The 26,372-nt window shown below is 41.0% G+C and overlaps 1 protein-coding gene across 2 annotated transcripts; it reads right to left on the bottom strand.

The window, feature by feature from the left end:
• Positions 1-776: 776 nt before the first annotated feature.
• On the bottom strand, positions 777-22,202 carry BOLL (boule homolog, RNA binding protein). 2 transcript variants are annotated; one of them, XM_064158499.1, is made up of 12 exons: positions 22,088-22,202; positions 18,738-18,881; positions 18,372-18,463; positions 16,484-16,538; positions 14,596-14,671; positions 14,138-14,265; positions 12,372-12,443; positions 11,399-11,446; positions 8,754-8,876; positions 7,393-7,449; positions 3,091-3,222; positions 777-1,433 (listed from the first exon to the last, which is right to left on the bottom strand). In XM_064158499.1, exons 1-11 carry the CDS (start codon positions 22,103-22,105, stop codon positions 3,199-3,201), a joined length of 837 nt encoding a protein of 278 aa, XP_064014569.1. In that variant the 5' UTR covers positions 22,106-22,202; the 3' UTR covers positions 777-1,433; positions 3,091-3,198. The 2 variants fall into 2 exon arrangements, with proteins under 2 accessions (XP_064014569.1, XP_064014576.1); XM_064158506.1 differs by having other exon boundaries at positions 18,738-18,878.
• Positions 22,203-26,372: the final 4,170 nt, after the last annotated feature.

Below are 26,372 nucleotides of genomic sequence, written 5' to 3'. Positions count from 1 at the left end.
ATGAATGTGACAAGGAATACACGAAGGATGCAGACAGGCCACAGCCCTAATTACTAAATTACATCTGTGTAGGTTTTTTTAATAAAAGATGGGAAGTCACTTGAGAAAACTTATAACCAAGACATAGTACATGGCATCTCTTTTCACAAGTTTGGAAACAGCACAAAAGCAGAACCAGATTCTACCTCTCTTCTGGCACAAGATGAAATCTGACTTTTGACTTCAAGTACATTTATGTGTGGCAGAGGAATTTATTACTGACTGCATTGACCATGCTGTAAGATGCCTAACTGATTACAAGGACAAAACCAAATATATACAGACATGCAAAAAGAACCACCCCCCCACCACCAAATGACTACATAGTAGATAAAGTATAGAGAAAACCCAAGGATTATTTTACTTAAAGAGCTCAGTGCTACATAATAGGAGTATAAGAAGTTATAGCATATTGCTTAACTACAGTGGCTGGATTTTAACCTTTGAGGAATCTAACTTTGACTTTCAGAATAGAATTTAGGGGAGGAGAGAAGAGAAGCAAGGGAGCAAGGGTAGAGAACATTTTCTCCCTGCAGTTGAGGAGAAAGGAGCACCTCATCTCAACATGGGGTGGTACTATGAAGTCCCTCAGTTTTATACACAACAGAATAAGTCAAAGCAGGAAGTTTTCAATGGTCTTTTAAGGGTAAAAAGTTGTTGCCTTTTTCTACAGCTAAAAACATATCACAACCCCAAAATTTATTACTACCATATGCAAGAAAATTGTCAGGTTCATATAAAACTAAAATTCCCAACTGCAGGTTTATTTATTAAAAAAGGTTACCATTCCCAAGCAGTAAAACGACACACAAGTAAAACACCTTATGAAAAAATACTGATTGCAAATAACTTTGGGTTCTTTGCAACTGAAACAAAGTGTATAGGATTTAAATAACCAGCTTTTAACTGGCAGCACATAAATGCTGCCAGGATGTGGGAAAAGAGCTTTTACCTCATAACTAACAGTTTGCATAATGCAGAGATTCATGTATGCTGGTTTTCAATCTATGCTAGCAACCAAAGTTTATGCAGTAGGTGTGTATCAAATCACCACTATTTTATCCTGCATTTCTTTAATAAAAGTACAGTTACAGGATAAAAGAATGGCTTTATATGGTTTTCCCTGTCCAAGATATTGAATTTTATCACTTTACAAAATGAGAGCTATTTCAATCATGGCATTTTCAGGCAAGTAAGTTAGGAAGAACCTATCATCCACGTTAATAGGTGTCAAAGTAGAGCTAAAAATCTGGTTTACAGAATTCGCAGGAGCTGGTGGTGTATGAACTCTCTTCCATCCTGACATATCTTCCAGAAGGAAATTCAGGGCTTCAGGTTTATAATCAAGGTTTCAAGACTCAGAAGTTTCTTCTCACAGCATGCGACCTTGACTCCTAAAGAGAGTAAGAAAATGCTGCGTTGCTGCTTCTGCTCCAAAGTGTGCCTCATTTAATATGTTAATGCTTTAAAAGTCAGTCCCATTTTGATACTGTACCAGCTGGACAGGCTTAGCTCAGAAAGGGAAAAGAGATTCCATTACTCACCTAGATGAAGTCAACAGTACCAAGAAATACCTTCATTTACAAGTGAGAAAGGTTGGAACCAGTTCAGAATTCACATTAAAAACCTATCAAGTTTTGTTCATTGATCATGTAACCAAAACTAAGTCAATTTAAAGCAATGGGCTATTTGCAAGCTATCAAACAGGTACTGGCCTGAAATGAAGCCATTTGCCAGTGGACACCACAAGCTGCTGACAAAAGCATGGTAAGAGGCTGAAAACAGGGTTGACATTTTAAGTCCTGGTTTTGGAATGTTTTCAGGAACAGTTTCTAGAAAATTTGTGCTATTCTGTTTGTTCTTCCCAAAAATCAAGTTTTTTGACAGTCTGTTTTTGTATCTCAGATGCTCTGTACCCCAGTTCTGGGACACACATCTGAATTATTTCACCAGTCTGAGTCCTTCCTTCCCCTTCTTACTATGCTATGCTGCATGCCAAACTCAAACTACTTCTGCTTCCTAACCTCATCATCTTCACTCAAGCCTTTTAAGCACTAATTTTATTTGTTAAACTTACTCATCTTTTCATCCTCCCTTCTGACTAGCTGCTGTATGGAGTTCCTGCATGCCTACCACGTTATTCAACCCACTTTTAACCTCAAAATCTCAGTTTCTCATCACCTTCTACTTTCACATTACACCATGAATTGCCTCTCTACACCTCTAGGTTCCACAGCCATGTAGCAGCAGTCTCCCTGCTGACTTCAGTTTCCATTACCTTCACCTTACAGCACTTTAGGCTCAATCTAATTCTGTGTCTCTTTTTTGATGCTTGTTGGACTATGAAGGACCCAAACGTTTTCTCTACTGCCTGGTCCCAACAGAAAAGAACTATGTCACGTTTCACACTGAAAAACTTAGCAATTTTTAAAACCCCAATCTGGAAAAAAAATCATACAGACAAGTAACACCTTAAACAGTAAGTCCCTGCTACAAATCACTGAGCTGTTCCAAGGTGATGAAGTAGACAGATTTTAATCTGTTTAGAACACCTATTCTTCCCTGGCTCCATTTTATCAAAATCCTGGGGGGGGTTTCTCTGCAGTATAAGCAGCACCTTTTTCTCAATAAAAACATAGCTGAATACCTGCCAGAGTGTAATTCCATGAATACAAACTACTCAATCACACAAAATACACAGAAAAGGGGACAAAGCAGAGTTGTCAATAAAGAAATTGAAATAATTTTCAGAAGAAAAGTTACAAAAATCAAACATTGGAGTAACAAACATTTCTCTCCCTGAAGGCAAAAAATCCAAGCAGAGAGAACTTGGTCTAGAACTAAAAAGAATATCATGGACTACATGCATACATTACCACTCTAGGAATGAAACTATATGGATTATACAAAGTTTGTTTTGTGCAAGACAATCATTAAGAAATTCTCAAACTACATGAAGCAGTTAAGGAATGCTGGCTATACTAAATTCTATCTAAGCCTGTTCTATTATTTACCCATTCATAAATAAGAAGTATGCAATGAACAACTGACCCAAAGATTCCCACCAGGCAGCTGCTGGCATGTTGATGATGTATCGCAGGTACACAAAGAACTGGACAAGAAAATCAATGGTGGGAAGACTAAAGCTGACCACATGGCTTAGTAGTGAATGCTCCATAGCGTCTGTCAAGTAAAGAGAGAAACATAGATCAGAGAAAGCAAAGGAAAAACACCCAGTGAGCTAGAATTAGAGCACAAAGAGGAGACTGTAAAGAGAACATAGAATGAAACACAAGACAAAGCATGCCACCCTTGCCTTTTGATGTCAGTAAAATTAATAACATTAGCAAATGTGTTTTTTGCTGGAGTTTAAGTGCCCTCTGAGAGTGAACATACCTCACTAGAGCTCATGACCAACCTCTCCATCAACCATACACCACAACAACTACAAGTTTAGATTCACACTTCTCAGACTAAGGTAAATTGCAACAAAACTGTTATTTTCTCTCAGTTTCACTGCCTGGATAAGAGAATAAAACACTTACCTGCTGAGAAAATACATTGTGAGGTTTCATTTGGTTTTGAGATAGAATATGGTATAATAGCATACCAGAACAAAAAGTTACTCTACTTATCAAAAAATGACAACACCAAGATTTCCTCTTATAAAAACAACCATTTATGTGCTTGTACATGTTTGTGTACATGTCCCAACATGTGCATCTGTGTATTTAAAAGCAGTAAGGCAAAACTTGTGTTCTGTGTATTAAATACCAGAGAGAAATAGAGTGCTCCAAGTTCACTTAAAACTACAGAACCTTCCCTATCAAAAGGCCAAGGAGTTGTCATACACCATTATGACCTCAGAATTACAAATACCCTCAACTGCTTTGACACAGGAAGATTCTCCTCCTCCTTTTCAATATAATGATTGCCAATACACTGCAGGCTGTAAATGCTCAAGCAAAACCAATTTGATATTTCTAAAAAGTATTTTCTTACAGTAAATATAAAACTACATTTTGAAGCTATCAAAAAAAAAAAAAGCAAACCAAACCTGAAAAACAGAGAACAAAGTAGTGACACAAACCATATATACAGACAATTCTCAATACCAGGATACATTCTTCCATCATTAAGTTCTTGTGAGAGAACTCAGTTAATGGGGGTTTTTAAAAAAAAAACACCAATATAAACCAACAAACAAACAAGCAGCATTTCCAGAGCATTTTCTGAAGAAAAAAAGAGTAAGCTTCTAAGAAGTACAATACACTTTATATAGTACTTTTAGATTCCAAGAACTGGATTAAAGAAGATTATCATTTTTGTCAGCTAAAACTGCTCTGCTGTGGGGACAGCAGTGAAGATTAAGTAACACAAGGCTGTTTGGTTTGTTGGTTTCCTTCTCTTCCCTGCCTTTTTTCTCCATACCCTACTCCCCCCCCAGTTTTTTCTTTTTCTTTTTTCTCTTGCAGCTAAATGTCCAAGCTTAAATAAAGAGAACACTTCCTGGAACTGAAACACAGCAGAAGGAACAACAGAGATGAAAAGAGAGTTTCACAATTCCTAAAAACCAAAAAAGCATCACCCAGCAGCCTTTGAAAACAAACACTGACCATATCCATTTGCACAGATATGAACCCTGAACAAAACATGCTATAGTCTCTCAAAGAAAACACCTCCAAGTGGACATTAGCTCAATAGCAACACATGATCAAGTGGAGTATTTGAATCAAATCTGCTCTCAAAAGTTAAAAGTTGGGGAAAGTTTTCTCAAAATTACCACAAATTTTGTACTTGAAAGTTACATCAACAAAATGTTAAGTGGTAGAACAAGGAAATATAAAAGAGAATTGCCAGAACTGAAGCTTCCTTGGTTAACTGTTACATGGCTTATATGATTAATGGACCAAATTCTTTTTATATATCCACAACAACAGAATGACTAGCTAAGAAGTCTGTGATCTTCTTCTGCAAAAAATATTTCTGCCCTTTTGTTTGCCCAACCCTTGTGACCTCACTGGAGTATGACTGCAGTGCACACTGTTTCAAGCTACATTTGAAAGCTGTAAGAGGTCTACATGTGCCAAAAATATCTGAATATTGGCTGTACCTATCCCACTCTCACCACCTGAGTTACATAGCACATGATGCAAAGCAGATGCTTATTTCTAATGCACTTCCCAACGTGGTGGAGGCAAGTTGCAGATTATGTTCAAGCCAGGGTCACAACTTCAGGCATCTGCTCATCATGGCCACTACTCAGCAGTTTAGAAGCTGCATATATTGGATTATTTTAACATGACTACATCCAGCAAGCAGCAAATACATGCAGCTGGGAAGCAGACAGTAACGCTACAACCACTTGTTCAACACACAGTCTGCTGTCAGCGTTTGCTTTTTTCCTCCACTCATTGCATGCTCAGCCACAGTGATGAAACACATCTTCATTACACATGGAGTAGTTCAAAACTTAAAGCCAAAAGGCAAGGTGAAACGAGAAAAAGGAAGAATTGTATTCCAAAACTACTCAAACATAAAAATTAAAGTCTGTCAAAAACTGTTTGACATCTTGTAAAGAAGAAAATTATTAGAATTCAGCAAGTCTTTGTAAGGATTTAACTCTACCTGCAAATCTGCTTGAGACCTGAACAGTTTCAATTATGGGTAGCAAGACTTACGATAAAACTGTAAAAGAACGCGCAATATACTGAAGGAAGGGACAGGATGGACAATTTCACACTCAGTTTCATTAAGTCTAAATCTGCACAAGTCTTGCTTCCTCTGTCCCATCACAAATTGCCTGTGTAGGTACAAGAGTTTGTGCAATTGCATGACAAACTCACTTAGGCAATGATTCCAAGCTGAAGTCAGATCTTTTTGGGTGGTGAGAATAGGGGCTTGATCTTTAATTACATCAGTTCCCTCACAAAAAAATCCTCTTACACAGGAAATGGATGGTGTGGAAAATGGAATGAAATGCTAGGTTATGCTAGTTTTAGCTGTGTGAAATCACTCCTAAAGCTACAAATAGACATAGAAAATGTTACATTAGGAGATGCAAGTAAGAGTCTGTGTTTGCAGCTCATTTCCTATGCCACAGCAACCAAATTTGGTTTTGTCACCCATGCACATATTCTGCTGTAAATTAACACATTATCACTTACAGCAAAATACTTAACTCTGAGATAAGGTAAAGCATGATGATGGTGCAACTACTGCACGTTCTAGCTTGTTATGTTCATACTATCTCGTTTGTATGGCATCGGCCCTTAGAAAGGTAAGTCAAATTTCAAGGTGAAAAAGTTTGTTTCTCTATTTGATATATTAAATGTGTACTTCAGATTAAATCTGAGACTACGATTGCCATTTGTTTTTCAAGTTGCTTTATAGAGTTAGAAAATGGAATTCCATCTGGCTATTATACTCCATTATGTAAATTCCATTTTAAGTATTTCTTACCACCGCCACCAAAATCACTTGGAATCAGTGCTCCCAAATACATAGTTTCTTATTGTTTTTATTACAGTACATGTACTTTATTCTGAGACAGCACAATGTCACAGCCCCCTCTACTGGAAATATTTAATGAACCGTTAAACAATAGTCCGGGGAAAAAAGATTCTTCACTTTGAAGAAATTTAGAATTAATTTAAATAATACATACAGAAGCCTACAACATGGTTTTGATTCACTTATATAATTTTTAGTCTAGTTTTTAGTTGTGTGTCTTTCATGAAAGACATGGAGTACAACTACTGATACCTCTAATCCCCAAGTATGAGGCAAACCTAGGCAAAGTCTAATTTAGACATAATTTTATGTTAACCTTAATAGTTTAGGCAAAAGGACTCTGAACTAAGAACTAAAAACCGCAGTAACATGGAAAAAGTCACATTGTAGAACAGCTACTCAAAAACAGGGTGCATGGAAAAAACAGGTTTTTTCTGCTCTATGTCCCAAAACTCCACCTCTCCATAGCATGATGCTGCAAGTAATTAATTCGACTTCAAGATCCAGAGACAAAGACTTGTAACCATCATCTTGAAAAACAAGGTTCACCATTTCCTCTCCAAATACAAAGAAAGCTGCACATGAAAAATAGATCTCAAGTTTCAAACTAGCTAGTCATGGTTTTTGTTTCCCCAGATAGTTCCAAAGTGAGTAACAAGTACAGCATCTGTAACAAAGCCTCAAGAGAAGGAAACTCAATTTCTCTGCAGTGTTTCTGTTTTCCTTATTAATTCATTAGAAAAATTATGTTTCCAATCTCGCATCTCTTTCTATTCCCATTCTAGGAAAAGGACAGCAACACTACCACATCTGTTTTAACTATCTCAGTCTGATACTCACATGTGTAGCCATGGCATGTGGCTGTTGAAGTGCTTGAACTCCAAGATCAGAATACAGCTGGTATAGAAAAAAAAAAAAAATCACAAACAAAACAAAACAATAAATACCAAAAATTAACAGAAGAGCTTGTTTCATAATTTGATGTTTTTGCAACCCTTTCATATGAATTGAGAGTCCTTAAAATTTCAAACCATGGGCTCCAGTTATGTATAGTACTTAAAAAAATAAATAAGTCAACATTTCAATACTTACACATTTCTCTCTTTCCCACTGCACTGAAGTATAGTTGACCTGGATCAGTGTCAAAAAGCACTTTCCTTGCCAGAAGTGGTAGGCTTGTCTATCACAAATCCTTTTCACTCACCTCTAATTGGAAGCGTTTACCTGCAGCATTACTGCACTTAGAGATCACACACAAGTACGCAGGCTTTTCTTTGCATTTTATATCACCTTAGTTTTCACATGGTACTTCTGTTAGCATCAATAAATCATGTACCTGTGAACTGAGAGCATGCTACACCTAAACATCCCTTAAGTGATGTTCAAAGTCTTGTCTTATTCAATACCTTTGTAGGGAAACTGAATTATTTGGGTAGGTCAGGATTTCCCACTTCAGAGGTTTGAAATACGAGGTTTAAAACTTCTCTTGCAGTAATAAAATATAATTGAGTATTTCCATAAAATACTTGATTCCTGTCTTAATTTAACAGGGATGCCAAAAGAAATGGTAATGAGTGAATTGAAGAGGAAAAGAACTAATCAATCCTAACACCTGTTCAATTTGACAGTAAGTTTTTCTGTCACCAGCTATTTACATTTTAAAATGTACTATTTTAAGAAATGGCTTTCTTGCAACATTGAGAATTTCCTAAGAAACATCAGAAATACTACCCACATCAAAGCAAAAATCCCACGTGGTTAACTGAAAATGTAGTCATTTGACTATTGAGAATTCATTTTGACTTTCAGAATATACAGAAACAAGCTTCTATTCACACAGAGAAAGAATTACTTTGGGAAATAATGGCTTGGATAGACTCAGAGCTTTCTGAGGAGTCCGAGTCCCATTGTATCGGGGTGTTATTTTCAAACAAAACAGATCGATTAGTCTTTATTCTGCTGTCAGTTATAGATTCCTGACACTAACAGATTTCAGAGTCAAAGGCTTCTCCTAGAAAACTGGAAGAGGTTCTCTAACTGGAGAACAACTGAAATGACTTAACAGTAGCCACATAGGCATGGGGCTAAGTACGGGGAGCAACTAACAGAAGTGCTCTGAACTGCCTTTGCTTAAACTAAAAGCTTTTGTTGCAGCTGCAGATAAACACCTCAAGTGTAAGTAAACGTTTTGATATGGGTACCTCAGGAGCTGCAGCTTCCACTAGGAGAGGGGGAGGTAGAGATCCATTTTCCTGAGGAATTCCTATTGGCTGATAAATGACTTCAGATGGTTGCACATAAACCAAAGAAGAAGAGACAGGAGACTGAAATAAAACACATTCGCAATACAAGTTATGCACAAAACCCACCAAAGCTTATTGTATAATATTCCTTGTTATATATAAATGAAGGTAACGCTTTAAAACAGAATGTCAAATTAATCTTTGGTAACTTAAAACTAAGTGAAGGGAAAGCAGGTATTAAGATCAGGCAGTAGGCTAAAAGAAAGATGTCCTTCACTGCAATGTATTTTTCAGATTTACATTTTGAAAAGCATTGTTAAAGAAATCCTAAAATTTATTACATTGATGCTTACTCTCATATAAATACAACAAAGCATAATTAGCTCTTACAAAAACATTACACTAAAAAAAACACAAGTTTTTTTTTTTGTTTGAGGATAAACCCCACAGTATTTCTGTAATTCAGCAGGCAGATGTAAAAGCAGTAGACTGACATCTACTAACAGAGTGGAACTGACCACAACTGGACAATGCTGGCTGCTACTCTTAGGATCATCACAGGATGTTAGGGGTTGGAAGGGGCCCAAAGAGATCATCGATTCCAACCCCCCTGCCAGAGCAGGACAATACTATCTAACACAGATCACAGAAGAACACATTCAGACAGGCCTTGAAAGCCTCCAGAGAAGGAGACTCCACGACCTCCCTGGGGAGCCTGTTCCAGTGCTCTGTGGCCCTTACAGTAAAGAAGTTCCCCCTTGTGTTGAGGTGGAACCTCTTTTGCTGCAACTGACACCCGTACTCAAATAATTTATCAGTTTGAACAGTTCAAGCTTAAGAGTCCTCCTTTCAGCTTCAGACTCTTCAAATTCCTCATATGCTGAGATTTTTACATTAAGCTTCTCTGCTTGAGAGAACACAAAACCAATGAAACATCCTCTCAAAATTACTAGGGCCAGTGGTTTCAGTTTCTTCATCCTATTTCAAGGGTCCAGGTCTAAATTCACCCTACTTGTGCATCCAGCTGCTTCTGCTGGAAACACTCCAGTACCACAACAGTTTGTAACAGTTAACGAGCTAGTTAACACTCATCCCTCTGACCAACCAAAACACAGCAGTTTTTACCTGCTTCTGAGAGCTTACTAGACAATTTAGTACACATCTTGCCAGAGGAGGGAAAAGTAAAATCTTTACAACAGATTTGTATTTGATGTTTCAATAATGCTATTTTATGCTTTCTGCAACATCACAACACCACCAGGTTGGGAGCGTGTGTTGATCTGTTAAGAGGGTAGGGGGGCTCTGCAGAGGGACCTGGACAGGCTGGATAGATAGGCACAGTCCAATGCCAGGAGTTTTAACTAGTCCAAGTGCCAGATTCTGCACTTTGGCCAAAACAACCCCATGCAGCACTACAAGCTGGGGATAGAGTGGCTGAAGTGCAGCCAGGCAGAGTCCTTCTGCCTCATACTCAGCACTGGTTAGGCTGCACCTTTAGTACTGTGTCCAGTTCTGGGCCTCTCAATTTAAGAAAGATGTTGAGGTGCTTGCATGTGGCCAGAGAAGGGCAACAAGGCTGATGAGAAGATGAGCACAGCCCTGTGAGGAGAGGCTGAGGGAGCTGGGGGTGTTCAGACTGGAGGAGACTCATGGGAGACCTTATTGCTCTCTACAACTACGTGAAGGGAGGTTGTAGCCAGGTGGGATATAGTCTTTTCTGCCCAGCACCCAGAGACAGAACAAGAGCACATACACTCAAGCTGTGCCAGGGCAGGTTTAGGTTGGATCTTAGGAAGAAGTTCTTCATGGGAAGAGTGATTTGCCACTGGAACAGGCTGCCTAGGGAGGTGAAGGAGTTACCATGCCTGAAGGCATTTAAAAGGAGACTGGATGAGGCACTTAGTGCCATGGTTTAGTTAATTAGAAGGGTTAGGTGATAGGTTGGACTCCATAGTCTTAGAGGTGTTTTCCAACTTGGTTAATTCTGTTTTGTTATAGTCAGCAAGTGATGCCAATCCATTGGCTCTGGGGAGATGTTACAGCTGCCTTCTGATAACCCGAAGAGAACCTGCAGGAAGGCTGGAGAAGGCCCTTCTGAAAAATAAGGATGTCTTGTGATAGGACAAGGGCAAAGAATTTTAATCTGAGGGAGAACAGGGCTAGACTGCATCTCAGGAAGAAGTTCATCAGTGGCAAGACTCTGGACTAGATTGTGAAAAGGTTGTGGATGCCCCCTCCCAGGAGATGTTCAAGGCCATGTTGGATGAGGCTTTGAGCAACCAAGTCTTGTTAACAGACATCCCTGTCCATGGCAAGGAGGTTAGAATAGATTATGTCTGAGGTCCCTACCAACCTAAACACAGAATCAACCAGGTTGGAAAAGACCTCTATGATCATTGAGTCCAACCTATCACCTAACCCTTCTAATTAACTAAACCATGGCACCAAGTGCCTCATCCAGTCTGAGTACAGTGGCAATTCTATGATTCATTTATTCTAGGAGTGTGATGAGTAGTGAGAAAAGTCACTGTTGTGTAAGCACATTAACCTTTAAACTAGATGTAAACTAATGGTAAAGTACCGCAAATATGAATTCTATTTACCTGTGCAACAGGCCATGGCCACTGACTTGTAAGACACTGCGTTGGTGCCTAAATTCCAACAAATCAAGGTATTAGTGACATGATTAAGAACACATGTATAGTAGAATTCCCAGCATACCTGAATCAAACCCTCCCAAATCTATATCAATTTATAAAGTAGTATTATTTTCCTTAAGGACCCAAGTAATTGAGGAAGAGTTTTGTTAACTTCACTCAAGCTCTGAATCAGCCATTTCCAACGCTTCTAAAAAACTGAAGCATTTAAGAATTGTGCCCAATGGAGGGAAACAGAAGACACAAATGCAGTTCATTTTCTGATGCACATTAGAAACACAGACATACTGCATAAACTCAGTATTGGGTCATCCAGGTGGTTAAGGGACTGGAGAGTAGACATCCCAGGATGCTGAGAGAACTGGGATAAAGGTGGAAGAGGATAATTATTGCTGGCTACAATTACTGGGGTGGGGATGGGAAGGTGGGCATGGGTACAATCGATTCAGATTCTCACTAGATGTGCTCAGAGCACAAGTCAGTAGACACAGGCTGGAAAACTGAAAATTAACTAGTTCTTGTAAGAAAAGACTGTTTCTTCTTCCAAGGGTCAAGTATTCAAAGAAGCTGTCCAGAAAGGGTATGGAATCTGTCAGTAGAGCTACTTAAAATCCAATGGGACAAGCTCCTAAGAAAATTGTAACCAGCCCTGCTTTGAGCACGAGTTAGGATTACACAATAGAAGGATGGTAGTAAGTCAGTTGTCCAGTAACACTACCATGTAGTTACACAGGCAAAATAAGTTGTGTTCTAGTGTAATTACATCCTTCAAGGCAGTTAAGATGGGTTTTTTGTTTTTTACTATTCTGAACTACTTATTTCCTGAGAAGAATCAGACCTGAAACAGTGCTGTCAATAACACTGCACAGCCTGAAGAAACGCTGGTGGTCTGAAATCCATTATGGTTTCATACACATACCTGATAATGGTATGTAGGAGACTGATACACTGGTTGGGCTACCATCACAGGAGAACTGGAAACAGAGCGTGACTTAAAAAGAAGAGAGTTACAAGTCTTAATGCAGCAATTGCCATTCTTACTGAGAACAGTTCCAAAGCACCACAGTGCTGAGCCACATTTCGTCTCCTTTGGAAAATGGATTTACCAGGTTTTACCTTACACTTGGACTCTTCAATATCACTATTTGTAAGGGCCTATGCTACAGATGAAACAAAAATCTTTGGCATGTTTACTTCAAAGCACCAGGCCACTGCTATCTAGACATGAAGGTACATTCACCACCCCGACCACAGGCACATTTTTAAAGGCACTCAGAGCAATCTAATTTACCTCTGACGTATTCCTATTACCTCCACAGTCTTCTAAACCCTATCATTCTGTGGTTGTGTTCAATTCCCTTTTCCATTCCCTAACTCACAACAGTTCCACCAATCATTTGGATCTGGCAGTGATGCAGTTTAGGGAACTTAACCAGCTAAAAACCTGAGTGGGTTTTGTGGAGGCCTAGTTTACAGTCAGAGAAACACCAACAAAACAAAACAGTGGGCAGAAAAATACAGCTGTGGTAGAGCACAACATAGTACTGTGAACCTCTGGTTCTGATTAAATGCTATGTACAATTTTGACGACATGAAACTTCAACGTTCCTGCAAACAGTTAAGGAACCACCCTAAAATTACTTCAAATCATTCTACACCAAGTGAAAAATGCCGAATGTAAAATGGGAAGACACAAGGGTATTGCAGACAGGCCACCAGAACCAAAGTTCAGTACTAGAACATAATTTTTGTTCATTTTCCCAACAGATAGGATTTGAGCAAGTTCTCTGGAACTACAGAGCATGGGCTTCAACAAAGCTTTTTAAAACTAAATGAACAAGTGTTTATGCTTATTCTCTAAAAGCTGAGCAGGTACTGTGAGGAGTTGCCCACGTCTCTTTTAGAAGAGCAAACATCTGAGAGGCCCAGAGATTAAAACAAGGTTAAATGCCAAGAAAAAGATTCTATGCTGCCAATTAAAAAACACTACTGCCCATATCTCTGTTTAGGAAGAATGCTTGGTTTTACTCATTAGTAACTGAGTTTTTGCCCAGTATGTGAAAGGATCTTCCAGTGCTAAATAGTGGCAATATGTGCAGCCTCTGTAAATGCTGCTTTTACAGAAATTAGCAAGGATACATCCCCCGTGCACAACGCTGAAGTGATTGACAACTCCTTCCGGTACTTTCCAAGACACTCTCTCCAAGTTTCCCAAGCCTTCTAAAGTCAACTGAATTAGCTTCCCCCTAAATCAGGCAGTATTATTGCAGAGTATGGGAATTAGCAGCAAATGGCCCAACTGCACTTGTACTTTGTTGATCTAGTGTTATGTTCTCTTTTCATCCACAGTTTAACAGTTTTCAGCCAAGAAAAACCACTCATAGAAGAATAATAAATGCAATCAACCAAGGGTCATAAGCACCTTAGCAAAACAAACTTCTCCTGGGGCTGGCCCATGCTGATTCTTAGCTACCCTCTCCAAGAAGTCACACAAAAGTAAGAGTTACCTGCAGGAGAACAATAAACTTCAGCAGTATTTAAAAACACAAAATAAACAGACTAATAAAAGGAAGCCATTTGTAGATCAAACACAAGGCCTAGCCAAACAAACTGTAAACAGGAGAGACTTGAAAACGCTGCACTCATTTTGGCCCATAGAAAAGCACACCAAAATAAATTACTTACTGGCCATGACTGTGGAGAAGAAGTAGCTTCAGAGGTATGAAAATAAGCCATTCCATTATGGTAAATGTAAGGATATCCACTTGAAGTCGTTAGGTACATTGTACCAGCTTCTGTTATTACAGTAGAACCTGCAATTAGTATTTTAAAAGTTTACTTACAAGTAAATTTTTCTAATGTGTAGATCATAAAGAGATGATGTCTGCTCAGGAAAGGACAAGGCACGCCCAGTGCCTTGTCAGTTTCCCTTCAACACAAAATCCTGAAAGCAGATGGTGGCAGGGTAAATTAGGGGTGCAGAAAATGGCCTGTGCATTAATAAATAAATCACTAAACACAGTCAACTCTTCCTGAACATATTCTCACATGGCAATTGATCAGTGCAAGACCAGGCATATCTTGGTTCCAAAAAGCTTAACATTCATAAGGACAAGTATACAAATGCTGGTATGAATACATACGAGGACTCCGTATCTTCTGTTTTCTTATTGCTGGACCAATATTCAATTTCTTATCCTTATAATTAAGTTTTTTAGCCTGGAATTGAAGAAAGATGGTATTATTTTCTACACATTAGGCATCCACTAAACAAAATGAGAAGCAGACAAGGCACAGAGGTTGCACCCTTTCCTGCTTTTTATACACCTTGGCCCCCGTCAAAGTTACACTAATTACTTTGATGGCCTAACCTTAGGCTTGCGGATAAAACCGATCATTAGGAATTTCAAATGTTACTTATTCGCCATGGAGTAACATCTGATATACATGATTGACAAAACTGATTTTGGGATTCACTGCTTTTCCAAAAGGATCTGCACAAAGAACTTCTCATTTACTTTGCTAGAAAAGCTTAGTAAAGAAATTGTGAAGGATGGCTTTACCAGTAGCAGGTCCTGCCTAACTAACCTAGTGGCTTTCTATGATAAAGTAGTTAAGTCATTAGAAAAGGGACACCCTATGGATGTGATCTATCTGGACTTGTGCAAGGCCTTTGAGACAGTCCTCAACATCCTGCTCACCAAATTGGAGACATGTGGATTTGATGGATGGACTGTTCAGTGGATAAGGAATTGGCTACATGGTTGCACGCAGAAGGTGGTGCTCAATGGCTTGAAGGCCACATGGAGAGCAGTGACAAGTGGCATCACTCAGGGGTCTGTACTGGGACCTGTGCTATTTAATATTTTCATCAATGACATAGCAGGATCCAGGGCACCATCAACAAGTTTGCAGATGACACAAAACTGTGTGGTGGTGTCAACACACCAGAGGGAGAGGAGGTCATCCAGAGGTGCCTGAACAGGCTGGAGAGGTGGGCCCAGGTGAACCTCATGAAGTTCAACAAGAGCAAGTGCAAGGCCCTGCATCTGGGACAGAACAATCCTCACTATCAGTACAGGCTGGGGGATGAGGTGTTAGAGAGCAGCTCTGTGGAAGGGGACTTGAGGGTGCTGGTGGACAAGAAGCTGGACATGAGCAGGCAGGGTGCACTTGCAGCCCAGAAGGCAAATCATATCCTGGTCTGCACCAAAAAAAGAGTGGCCAGCAGATCCAGAGATGTGATTGTGCCATTTTGCTCTGGTGAGACCCCATCATGGACCTGATAGAGCAGGTCCAGAGGAGGGCCACGAAACTGATTAGAGGGTTGGAGCATCTCTGCTATGAGAACAGGCTGAGGGAGCTGGAGTTCTTCAGTCTGGAGAGGAGGCAGCTCCAGGGGGACCTAACAGCAGCCCTCCAATACTTGAAGGGGGCCTACAGGAAAGATGGAGAGAAGCTGTTTACAAAAGCCTGCAGTGACAGGACCAAGAGGCAATGGGTTTAAACTTGAGAAGAGCAGTTTTAGATTGGATGTTAGGGACAAGTTCTTTATTATGAAGGTGGTGGAGCACTGGAACAAGTTGTCCAGGGAGGTGGTTGAGGCCCCTTCCCTGAAGACATTCAAGGTGAGGCTTGATGGGGCCCTGGGTGAGCTGGTCTAGTAGGGATGTCCCTGCTGACTGCAGGGGGGCTGGACTAGATGACCTCTAGAGGTCACTTCCAGCCTGGACCATTCCATGATTCTATGGCTCTACAGCTCTTTAGAGCTCTAGATGTCCTAGAGAGCACACACAGGCTAAAAAAGTAAAGACTGTACATCACAGTCAAGAGCTGTACTATGAACTTGCAACTCCCCTAGTTCCAGTTTTCACTATACAGCTGTCTTCTTAACCATGCAGGCCAAACTTAAGAGATCTGTTTACCAACTCACCTCTGAAGTAGAAAACCAGCCAACCAGGGCTACTTAGTGTCTAACACGAGAAGTAGTATTTCATTTAGGAGATAATCTTTACAGGGACTGTCATTTACCTCCTGTAAAATCTTCTGTGCATCTTCTTGGGTTTCAAAAGTAACAAAGCCATACCTAAATCAAAGTTACAGAACATCTTTACACACATTGCATGTTATTGCTTGATATAGAGTACAGGTGGTATTATAAGGTAAAATAAAAGGGGGGGGAAAAAATCACTTTTAGACAAAGATTGCAATAACAATTGTAATCTTAATCTAACATTCTTGTTATAGTACACTTCCCAATACATTTAAGTAGGTGGTAACACATTACTATTTCTATGCAATGAATGAGCAGTCCATGTAGAAAGCAATGCTGTACTCTATACACATCTTTAGTTTCTTCATTTATATTAAATGATTTTTAATGTCTCACTCGTGGATGCCCAAGATCAGACACTGAAAATGTTATTTATTATGCCATAGGTCCTAGCATAGCTCCCACACACTTCAGTGGCAACTGCCAAAGCACGGAACATTCACAGGTGCTATTCACTACACTGAGGTCTCAGAAAAAGCACCAGTGTTTATGAATTATTATTGACATGATTAGCATTAGATGAGTTCTGTGGCAATCAAGGACTTCAAAACACTGTGTCTTTCACCACAGCTCTTCCAACTACTGCAGCAGATCTTTCTGTGCAGAACTCCTGCTGTACCAAAACCCCTCAATTTGTTCCCAGAGAAATCTAGGCCGCTGGATGTGGCAAAAATAAATGTCTGATCTTAAAGGCCAGACATTAAAGAGTAAGGTTTGTGCCACAACACATGAAAAAACAAACAAACAAAACTGACCCTCATCCAAAAAAAATCTAAACAACTTTCTGAATTTCTTTGGAAATCTCTTAGCAGTTTTGTTTGCACATTTCAGAAGATCCCAAGGAGGCCTCTGTTGCTCCAAGCAGCAGATCAAAGTTTGCAGCACAACACAGGTTCATTGTGAGCACTTAGATGCTTACTGAATACAAAGGTCCAGTAAGCCTCTGACTAGCTGTTATTTTAAATCCATGCTACATGAATCTGAAAACATTTCCAAGAACATGGATACTCTTCTCCTAGCCTGCTTTTCTGTACTGTGAACTAGTACACATAATCAGTCATACAACAAGTTTCTTAAATGGCTTGCTGAGAAAAGCAGTGAAGCCTCTGCTTGGATTTCAGTGGAAATCCCAACATTTCTGCACATAAATGTGTTCCAGCATATTTACTGTGAGACGCTGGCCATTACAACTGCACAGTAACTTGGTATTCTTGGGTTACTGTCTTACATGAACTGCAAGTCTCAGGTATTTCTTGCAATTCAGTGAAAGCACAGCTCACTTTCTCCAGCCTCCTTGGGGTTCTAGCAATAACTTGACTACTCCTAAGCTTTCTCCAGATTTGCTCCTCGGCACTTGTTGCTGACCTCCAGTCCTAGCTCCCCTACCTACAATCTTGTCTTGCCATCACACTTGACCCCTATGTTCTTGCTCCACAACTCTTCACACCACCTCAGCTTAGTCACACACTCCAGTGCAATCACGTGTATCTCACCTCTTCCTCTATTCTTAGATTCCTTTCCACATGGGCTTTTGGCAATAGAAATAGAGAAGTTTAGCAACCAGATGACTAAGGATTATCTGTTTAATTTATTATCATAGAAAAACCTGGAAAAGCTATTGATTTTGAGCTGCACACAGCTTCATCTTATAGATTAGAACTACACAGTTTCGCAGTTCTGCAAATGACAGACATTTATCTGTAGATGTTAAAGACAATAAGAGATTTTTGCACATCTGCCAACACTGGACTTAACATAAAGTTAATAACATTCCAAGCTACGAAAATTACAATCAAATTAACTACATCCAGTCAGCTTTTTGCTACACTTTCAAGTTCTAGAACATGCTTATTCTACTATACCAACCCCTTTGATACTCCAGCTCTGTCATTTACTATCTTCACTTCCTTCACACTTCCATATTGGGTAAAAAATGTCCTCAGATCATTTTCATTAGTCTGGTAGAGTAAATCAAGAGTGTTAAAAAAAAAACAAAACAAACAGTTGGTTTGCATAGTTATTCAGTGAATATTTACCATAAGAATGTTACAGGATATAACTCTGAATAAACTCTTCAGTTTGTTGTGAACTAGTTATGACCCTAAACAGGAATAGAACAGTGAAGGGCACCACCAACACACACGACTGTCTCACTTTTTTTCCCCTACTGAATTACATTTAGTGGTAAAAAAAGCAGGGGCAGGGGGAATGGACACACATCAGGGAAAATACCTTCAAATCAATTCCTCCTACAAAGATACGATTTGGTGTAACTGTTCCAAACACTGGAGCATTGGTAAGATTGTTAAGCGGCACTGGTGATACAGGGTTGAGGCATGAAGATAAAGATTCTATTGGCAGCTGATTTGTGGCCTGCTGAATGAAAGAAAATATTTTCAGCATCTTGCATGTTATATCAGATAAAAAAATTCTAGAGAATATTTCTTTTGGGGAGGCACAGCAAATACTGAACAATATTAACCGCATTTTTACTCAGCGCACAGCTCAAAGTATTTCAGCAATCTCCACTTTGAGCAGTTCAATTTGATGACTACTTTACAGACTAAAGTTTGACTTTCAACATTGTTTCTGCTGTATGAATCTCAAGTTAATTCTGATTTCAGAGATTAATTTACAACTATCAAATGCCCTTTATCTTAAGCCTATATGTGAAGGACATTTTCAACTCCATCTGTGCTCTTGCACATCTACAAAGCTCTGCTCTCTTCAACAGCTCCTGGTTGATTTTCCAAGTGCCAAGCACCCACAATTCCATAAAATTTGATCTCATTACAACTGATGAGAACAACATTTGTTAATTCAACACAAACATGGGTTGCAAACATGATGCAGAGTGACCCATACAGGAATTCTCTTTGCCAAAAAAGCACCAAAGCCCTTGCCCAAGTAAAGGAACACAGTACAGTGGAAACATCATGGAACCATTTTTTGCTGTCTGCCTGATGTTTTAACTTCCACCATGCTTACATCTGCGAGTTGAGACAATAGAAGATTGCATTTAACTTGAGACCCTTTACAGAACAAATTAATACTGCTTTATACTGTTAACCCTCATTTTGAGAGGACAGCTATAAAACAGCTATGTAGCACCGCAATAAAGCCTTTAAGACCATTTCTGCTGTGTGTTTCTTTCTCTCCATGGACTAATGGTTACCAAAACTAATCCCAGGCTATGCTACCCTGACAGTACCACTAAGAAAGGAGCCTGAAGTGAAAGACAAGCAAGCTACCATAGACTGTAAGTAACAATACTAAAGAGTTGTGAAAAGTAGGGGCAGTAAGCAAACAGTCTCAGCCTCCAACCTTTATTTTTGAAAGAGTTTTAAGAAAAGTTTGTTTTTTCTTACTATTTTGCAGTCCTTAACACTTGTAGTGAGGATCAACAAAACATGTAACAAGAATGCTTTAACAATGGAAATCTGCACCATTTATTATGGAGTTATTTTGCTCCTTATGGTATCCATACCTTTTAGCCTTCCAAAAACTGGAGGATAAAATTACAGAATGTCAGGGGCTGGAAGGGATCATCTAGTCCAATCCCCCTGCCAGAGCAGGATCACCTATACCAGAACACTCAGGAATGCATCCAGGCAGGTTTTGAATTTCTCCAGAGAGGGAGACTCCACAACCCTCCGGGCAGCCTGTTCCAGTGTTCTATCATCCTCATAGGAAAAAAAAAATCCTTCTCATGTTTAAATGAAACTTCCTATGCCTCAGCTTCCACCCATTGCCCCTTGTCCTGTCACTGGGCATCACCCAGCAGAGCCTGGCTCCATCCTCCTGGCACTTCACCCCTCAGGTCTTTATAAAGATTGATGAGGTCACCTCTCAGTCTTCTCTTCTCCAAGCTAAAGAGCCCCAGCTCCTTCAGTTTCTCCCCACAATAGAGATGTTTAATTCCCTTAATCATCTTTGTGGCTCTGTGCTGGACTCTCTCAAGCAGTTCTATGTCCCTCTTGAACTGGGGGGCCCAGAGCTGAACACAGTACTCCAGATGTGGCCTTACCAGGGCAGAATGGAGGAGCAAAAAAGCCTCTCTCAACCTACTAACCACAGCCCTTCTAATACACCCCAGCTCCTCCTGCCTATGAATGCACATTACTGGCTCATGGACAACCTCCCATAAGCTAGGACCCCCAGATCCTTTTCCCCTTCGCTGCCTTCCAACAGATCAGTCCCCAACCCATACTGATACCTGAGGTTATTCTTTCCCAAGTGCATGGTGTCCTTAAACAGTTATCCTGACAGAATTCTCCTCTCATTCACAGTGTCTGATTTACTTCCCAATTTTCACTCTCAGCTTACTCACAGGACATGATTTCCTTATCTCTGCCTCTAAGTGTCCCTGGATGAAACCACATCACATTCCATTGGGAGCATTCACATAAAAGCAATGAGGGCTGACAGTTCCAAATTTCGTAAGACAGACTCATTTAAGGCAAAGGAAAAACCCACGTCTTGATGTATTGAGGACAAGAGACGTGTTCCTCCTGCTGGAAGGACTACTGCAGAGTTGTGCTCAACCTGGGAAAAACCCAAGGCTTGCAGGCAGCAAACTATCACTATCACTGCAGCCACACGGCCTTCAGGAGAAGGAATGTTTTCTGCTAAGAACTACTTTTGAAGGACGAGGAAACGTGTCACTTTCTTCATCTCATGCACCAAACACAACATTCCACTTGTACAATCATTTAACAACCGTGCGTAGCACTGAAATATCTGTATTTAACTATCAAGTCACGACAAACACCTAACAACAGATCCCGAACACCTTCCTCGCCTCCAAGATCTCGTACTTAATCTTCTCCATATTAGTGCTCTTTATGAAAAACAACAACAAAAAAAACACCCCAAACAATCCAAACCTTAAATTAAACACATCACTTGTTAATTCTCAATGCAGTAAATCCCAAAGAATCTGAAAACCTTAGAAATCTGTATTGCCATTCCTCTCTTCAGTACCAGTGTGGCACTAAGAAACAACAGCTAAAGAACTAAACCTAAGCGCTAACAGCAGGTCACTTGCCAGCTGCCTAACCAGGTGCTCCTACAGGACCTCCAACTCTCACACCACACACACTGCCCCTGCCAACGCTCTATGGGTTTGTGCATTCATCGGTGATTTGAAGTGTTGTTCAGCGTCTTGGACAGCTGCTCTTTACGAGAGTCTGTGTATTTTCACTCTTGCAATGCACACATCCATTATCCGGCAATCAAACGCTACAAAGGCCCGGTGATTAATCCCAAATTTGGACCCCGAACAACTTCCATTTGTACACTTCTTAGCCATCGTACAAGGTCAGAAACCAGCCAGCCTTCTTCCCCAGGTATCCGTTCCGCAGTACCCCGAGACAAGGGAGCTGTTTACCAGAGGGCGAAGCCACCCCCAAGAAAATGGCGGCAGCCCGCGGCCGCAGGAGACAAGGCCGTAACCGACGCCGCCAGAGAAAGGCGCTTTGGCGGGAAGGCTCCGCATTCCCGCCCCGCGCCGCTACCAGCCCTCTCGCCACGGCGGCTGCCCGCCCCCCAAGAAGCCGTCTCGGCACCCGCCGGGCTCTCACCGCGCCGTCGGGTTCCATCTCTCCGCCGTCGCTGTCACCGCCTCAGTCGCAGCACGCTGCCGGCACGCGACGAGTTTCTCGGGTCGGCCCCGTGCTCGGCGGGCAAGCACCGGCACGGCAGCGGCACGGCAGCGGCACGGCAGTGAGGAGAGAAGCGAGCCGGGGAGGGGACCGGTGACGGGAGGAAGGCCGAGGAGGGACGGAGCAGCCCTTATCGCCCCGGCTGCGGCCGGCCTCGCGCTCCCCAGCACCTCTCAATTCCGCTTTCCCTGTGGAAATCGCCTCCTTAAAGGACCCTGCGGCGAACTGGCATCCGGAGTGCCTCTGCCCGACGGCTGCTAGCGCTGTCCTCACCGCCCGCTCCGCCTCAGAGCCCTGGGCGCTGCCCCCGAGCCCTTGTTGCTCCCCGCCGGTCTGATTGCTTTCCCCTCCCCAGAGAAATGGTGTCACCGACGAGCCCCCGCACAGCAGCAACGCCTTAGTCAGACTTCAGGTTGTCCACAAAGAGGCCCTGGAGAAGCGAAGCTATGGAGCCCCGGGCGGCCTAGAAATCACCTTTCAGGTCCATCCCCACCATCTGAAAAAGCAGGTAACAAACCTCAGCTGGGCTTTTAGGGTGAATAGGGGTAATAGGGTCATGCATTTCACCTGACCTCAACGGAAGGACTACAGTATTGCCCTGTGCGGCTGTTCTCTGGGTCAGGCTCAACACACCACAGCTGATGGAGGCTGGAACACAGTTTAGATGTTACGTCTGTCAGAATGAAGTGAAAGTTCTTGCTTCAACTCAAAGAGACTCTCTAGTAACCACGCTGCCCTCAACACGACTGAGCAACAGTAGTCCCAGGATGACCTTAGAGCTGTCATTTGGGTCTGCTAGCAGAGAGGACTAAAAATTAACATTCTGATGACAAAATATTCCAACTCTTTGACTTTTCCCCTGAGCCTTCAGCGAGGCTGAGGTGAAGCCCTAATACTAACACTTGTATCAGGTGTCCCTCTGTGGTCACAGCACTGCAACTTACTCCTCCCTTCCCTAACTTCATCCTGTTTGCAAATAAGATTTGCCCTGAAAACAGCTCTGCTGCCAAACAGATCTGGAAAAAACAAAGGAGTGATTAAAATGTCAAGTTCATAATCAATGTGGTTACAAGGTACAGTCTGACAGAAATCCTTGATTTAATGAGGGCAAGAGCTAGAATGCAAACATGTGCCAGGAGAACCACTCCAGGGGAAAAGCTGGTTTTCAAAGTGAGCAAACATTCACGGGCTCAGACAGCAGCTCAACACTGAGGTACAACACCAGGATCACTGTAGGGTCCATTTATCATTGGCTGCTCTTCTATTTAAGTTTCTTTTACACAAATTATATCCTTACAACCTAAGCTTAGCAAGACTTTCATCTAAATGCCCCTCTCTGAGTGCAGGCAGGGCACAGACACTACACTGCTCCTTATTTTTCTAGTCTTGTTTCAACACCTACAAGCCTCTGCAACGTTGCTGTTACCCCAGAGAATGAAAAATAAAATGAAAGAGTTTCTAAAAATTCTGCGTCTGTAAGAGATAAAGATATAATGTTTAACACAGTGCTTTTTTTCAGCTGGCTGAGAAATGGTATAAAAATAAAACCAATTTTAGCAGATCTGATGAGATCTTGTAGAAAGAGTTCTTTTGTGAGATTACAGAACTCAGCTGAATTGCGTTCACTGGCTTCTATGAATATTTATCAGACAGCACCAAAGCTTATCCTGAGAAGAGCACTACACTTTAATGATGTGAAAGGCAGAACAAGTCAAGCCTTTCATGTGCTTCACATCTTGATTTGGGGAGTTTAAAGTAAGAATAGCTGAAGAGATAAAGAAATTCAGAGACATGAAAGTGTATTTTACATAGTTTTAATTGTTGCATCTTCTACATTGCACCTCCTCTTCAAGTTAAAAAAAACTAAATCTGGGACGTTTACATTTAAAATAAGATCATTCTGACAAAAATAAGGCTTATGTACACAAATAAGAAAGGCTGAGCTATTTTTTATTGTGATAACTTAAAAACTGAAAGCCTGAAGATCCAATAAATTTAACAAGATTGCCAGCAGAGCTGGCATAACTATCGCTATGTGTCCAAGATTTAGATATTATAACAGAAGGGCTGCTCCAGTACTGCATGGCTGCTTTGTTAAGGAACCCATATCCTGGCTGAGGGAGTCACCCTCAAAGGAATCCAGGAGTGCTGCTGTTTTTTCCTGACTCTGCATGTCAGCAACATGCACAGTGTGAAATGATTTATCCATGCATTAAAAGGCAGTGTTGGACAAAGACAAGAATCTGGCTGTGCTGCTTCCTGCAGGCTCTTGTTTTTTGTCCTTATTTTATAGCAGCAGTGAAAGTCAGAGGTTAAGTGAGGAAAGATAATCTGAAAAGTGGCAAGAGAAGGAAAAAGCAGAGAAAAAATTATCTGGGAGGAGAAAGGAGGAAAAGAATTATCCAGGCACAAAAAGCCAAGGATGATTTTATGACTGTATGCGTTTGGCAACAGACTGATTTCACTGATGGATTCCCTGACCTTGGAAAAGACATACTGCCTTTTTTGCTGCCGTTACTTATCTGTAGATAACAGTGCCCTTTTTTTGCTAGCAGCTTAAGATCCCTGCATGAAAGCATGGGCAGACTCCCAATACTTTCTGTTGTCAGACAGGGAGACCTAGACTGTACTTGATGAAAGATTACTTCCCACTCTCAATTTCATAAATCCATCTTGTGGGATGTTACTAAAATCCTGGGTTCTATCTTTGCTGTACAGACTACAACTATAGTAACAAAAATCTGTAATTTATGAAGATGTACACAATGAGTTCTCTTATGAGTTTGTGAATGAATTTTCTACACCTTGAGCTTTAACCAGAACAGTCAAAAAGCCAACAGCTGTTAGGTATTCAAGGGCTCTGAGGAGACCTTGTGAAAGTGCTTAGAAGCATATGTGGTGGTCATCTAAGGAGTGCCACTGATTAAGTGTGGTCTGTGCTATGTGAGAAATGCAGAATGAAATCAGTTGTGCCTGGGAAGTTTTCCATTTATGGAAATGGGTGTGTACATTTCTCTGATATAACATCTCCATCTTTTGCCATACTATTCCCTTTCTTGCACTGAGAGAGTACATGGGAGCTTGAGGGTTCACTGGAGTGGTATTAGGTAGCTCAGGGGTCTGTTAGGATCATTACCTGGGGGCTCTGTTGGACTCTGGAGTGTTCTGAGAGCTGGGTACTGGGGTGGGTGAGTGGTGTTCACACAGTTCCCTTTGGCTCGATCAAGCACATTGCTCCACCCCTTTCTGAGATGCTCATTTGCTTCCTCTTTCACATTTTCTCCACCCCAATCAATGGATGATCCAGAAGAACAGAAGACTTGGATGGTCAGTGTACTGGAAAACTCTCCCAGTCCCACTTCCCCCAGGTGGTAGATTCTTACAATATCCTCATTCACATAGAATCACAGAATGGTAGGATTTGGAAGGGACCTCTGAAGATCATTGAGTCTAGTCCTCCTGCCAAGGAGAAGGTCACGCAGGAACATGTGCAGGCAGATCTTGAATATTTCCGGAGATGGAGACTCCACAGCCTCTCTGGGCACCATGTTCCAGTGCTCCATCACCCTTAAAGAAGTTTCTCCTTGTGTTTAGACAGACCTCTTATGTTCACATAAACCAGGTAGGTCCCATCCTTCTGACACCCATCCTTTATAAGTATTTATGAGAAGACTAGGAAGGGCTCAGTTTTTTTTCTTTTCCAGACTAGAAAGGCCAAATTCTCTCAGTCTTTCCTTGTAAGAAAGATATTCCAGGTCCTTCATCATCTTTGTAGACCTTTGCTGTACCCTTTCCCACAATTCCCTGTCTTTCTTGGACCAGGGAACGCAGAACCGAACATGGTACCCAGATGTGGCCTCACCAGGGCAGAGCAGATGGAAAGGTGAGCCTCCATTGACCACACTCTTCTTGATGCGCCCCAGGATGCCATTAGTCTTCTTGGCCACAAGGACCAAGTCTATCCATGCAAAATATTTACATTATGATTTATAACTCAGAGTGTATCAGGGCTACAAGTGATTTCTTTCAAATTTGAAAACATAATCAGATTTTATAGCTTAGTTTGAAAATAACTTATTTCCCAAAAGTAATGGGCAATTATTGAAGCTAAGTCACTATGAAAGACTGGTTTGGTTTCTGTCTGCTTCAGAGAATATCTGTTTTATTTACATAGGCATTTGTATGCATTTTATTTTACGTACCC

Source organism: Pogoniulus pusillus, chromosome 2 (genome assembly GCF_015220805.1).
Source record: "Pogoniulus pusillus isolate bPogPus1 chromosome 2, bPogPus1.pri, whole genome shotgun sequence".
NCBI classification, from domain to species: Eukaryota; Metazoa; Chordata; class Aves; order Piciformes; family Lybiidae; genus Pogoniulus; species Pogoniulus pusillus.
This window is presented reverse-complemented; position numbering and strand designations above follow the sequence as displayed.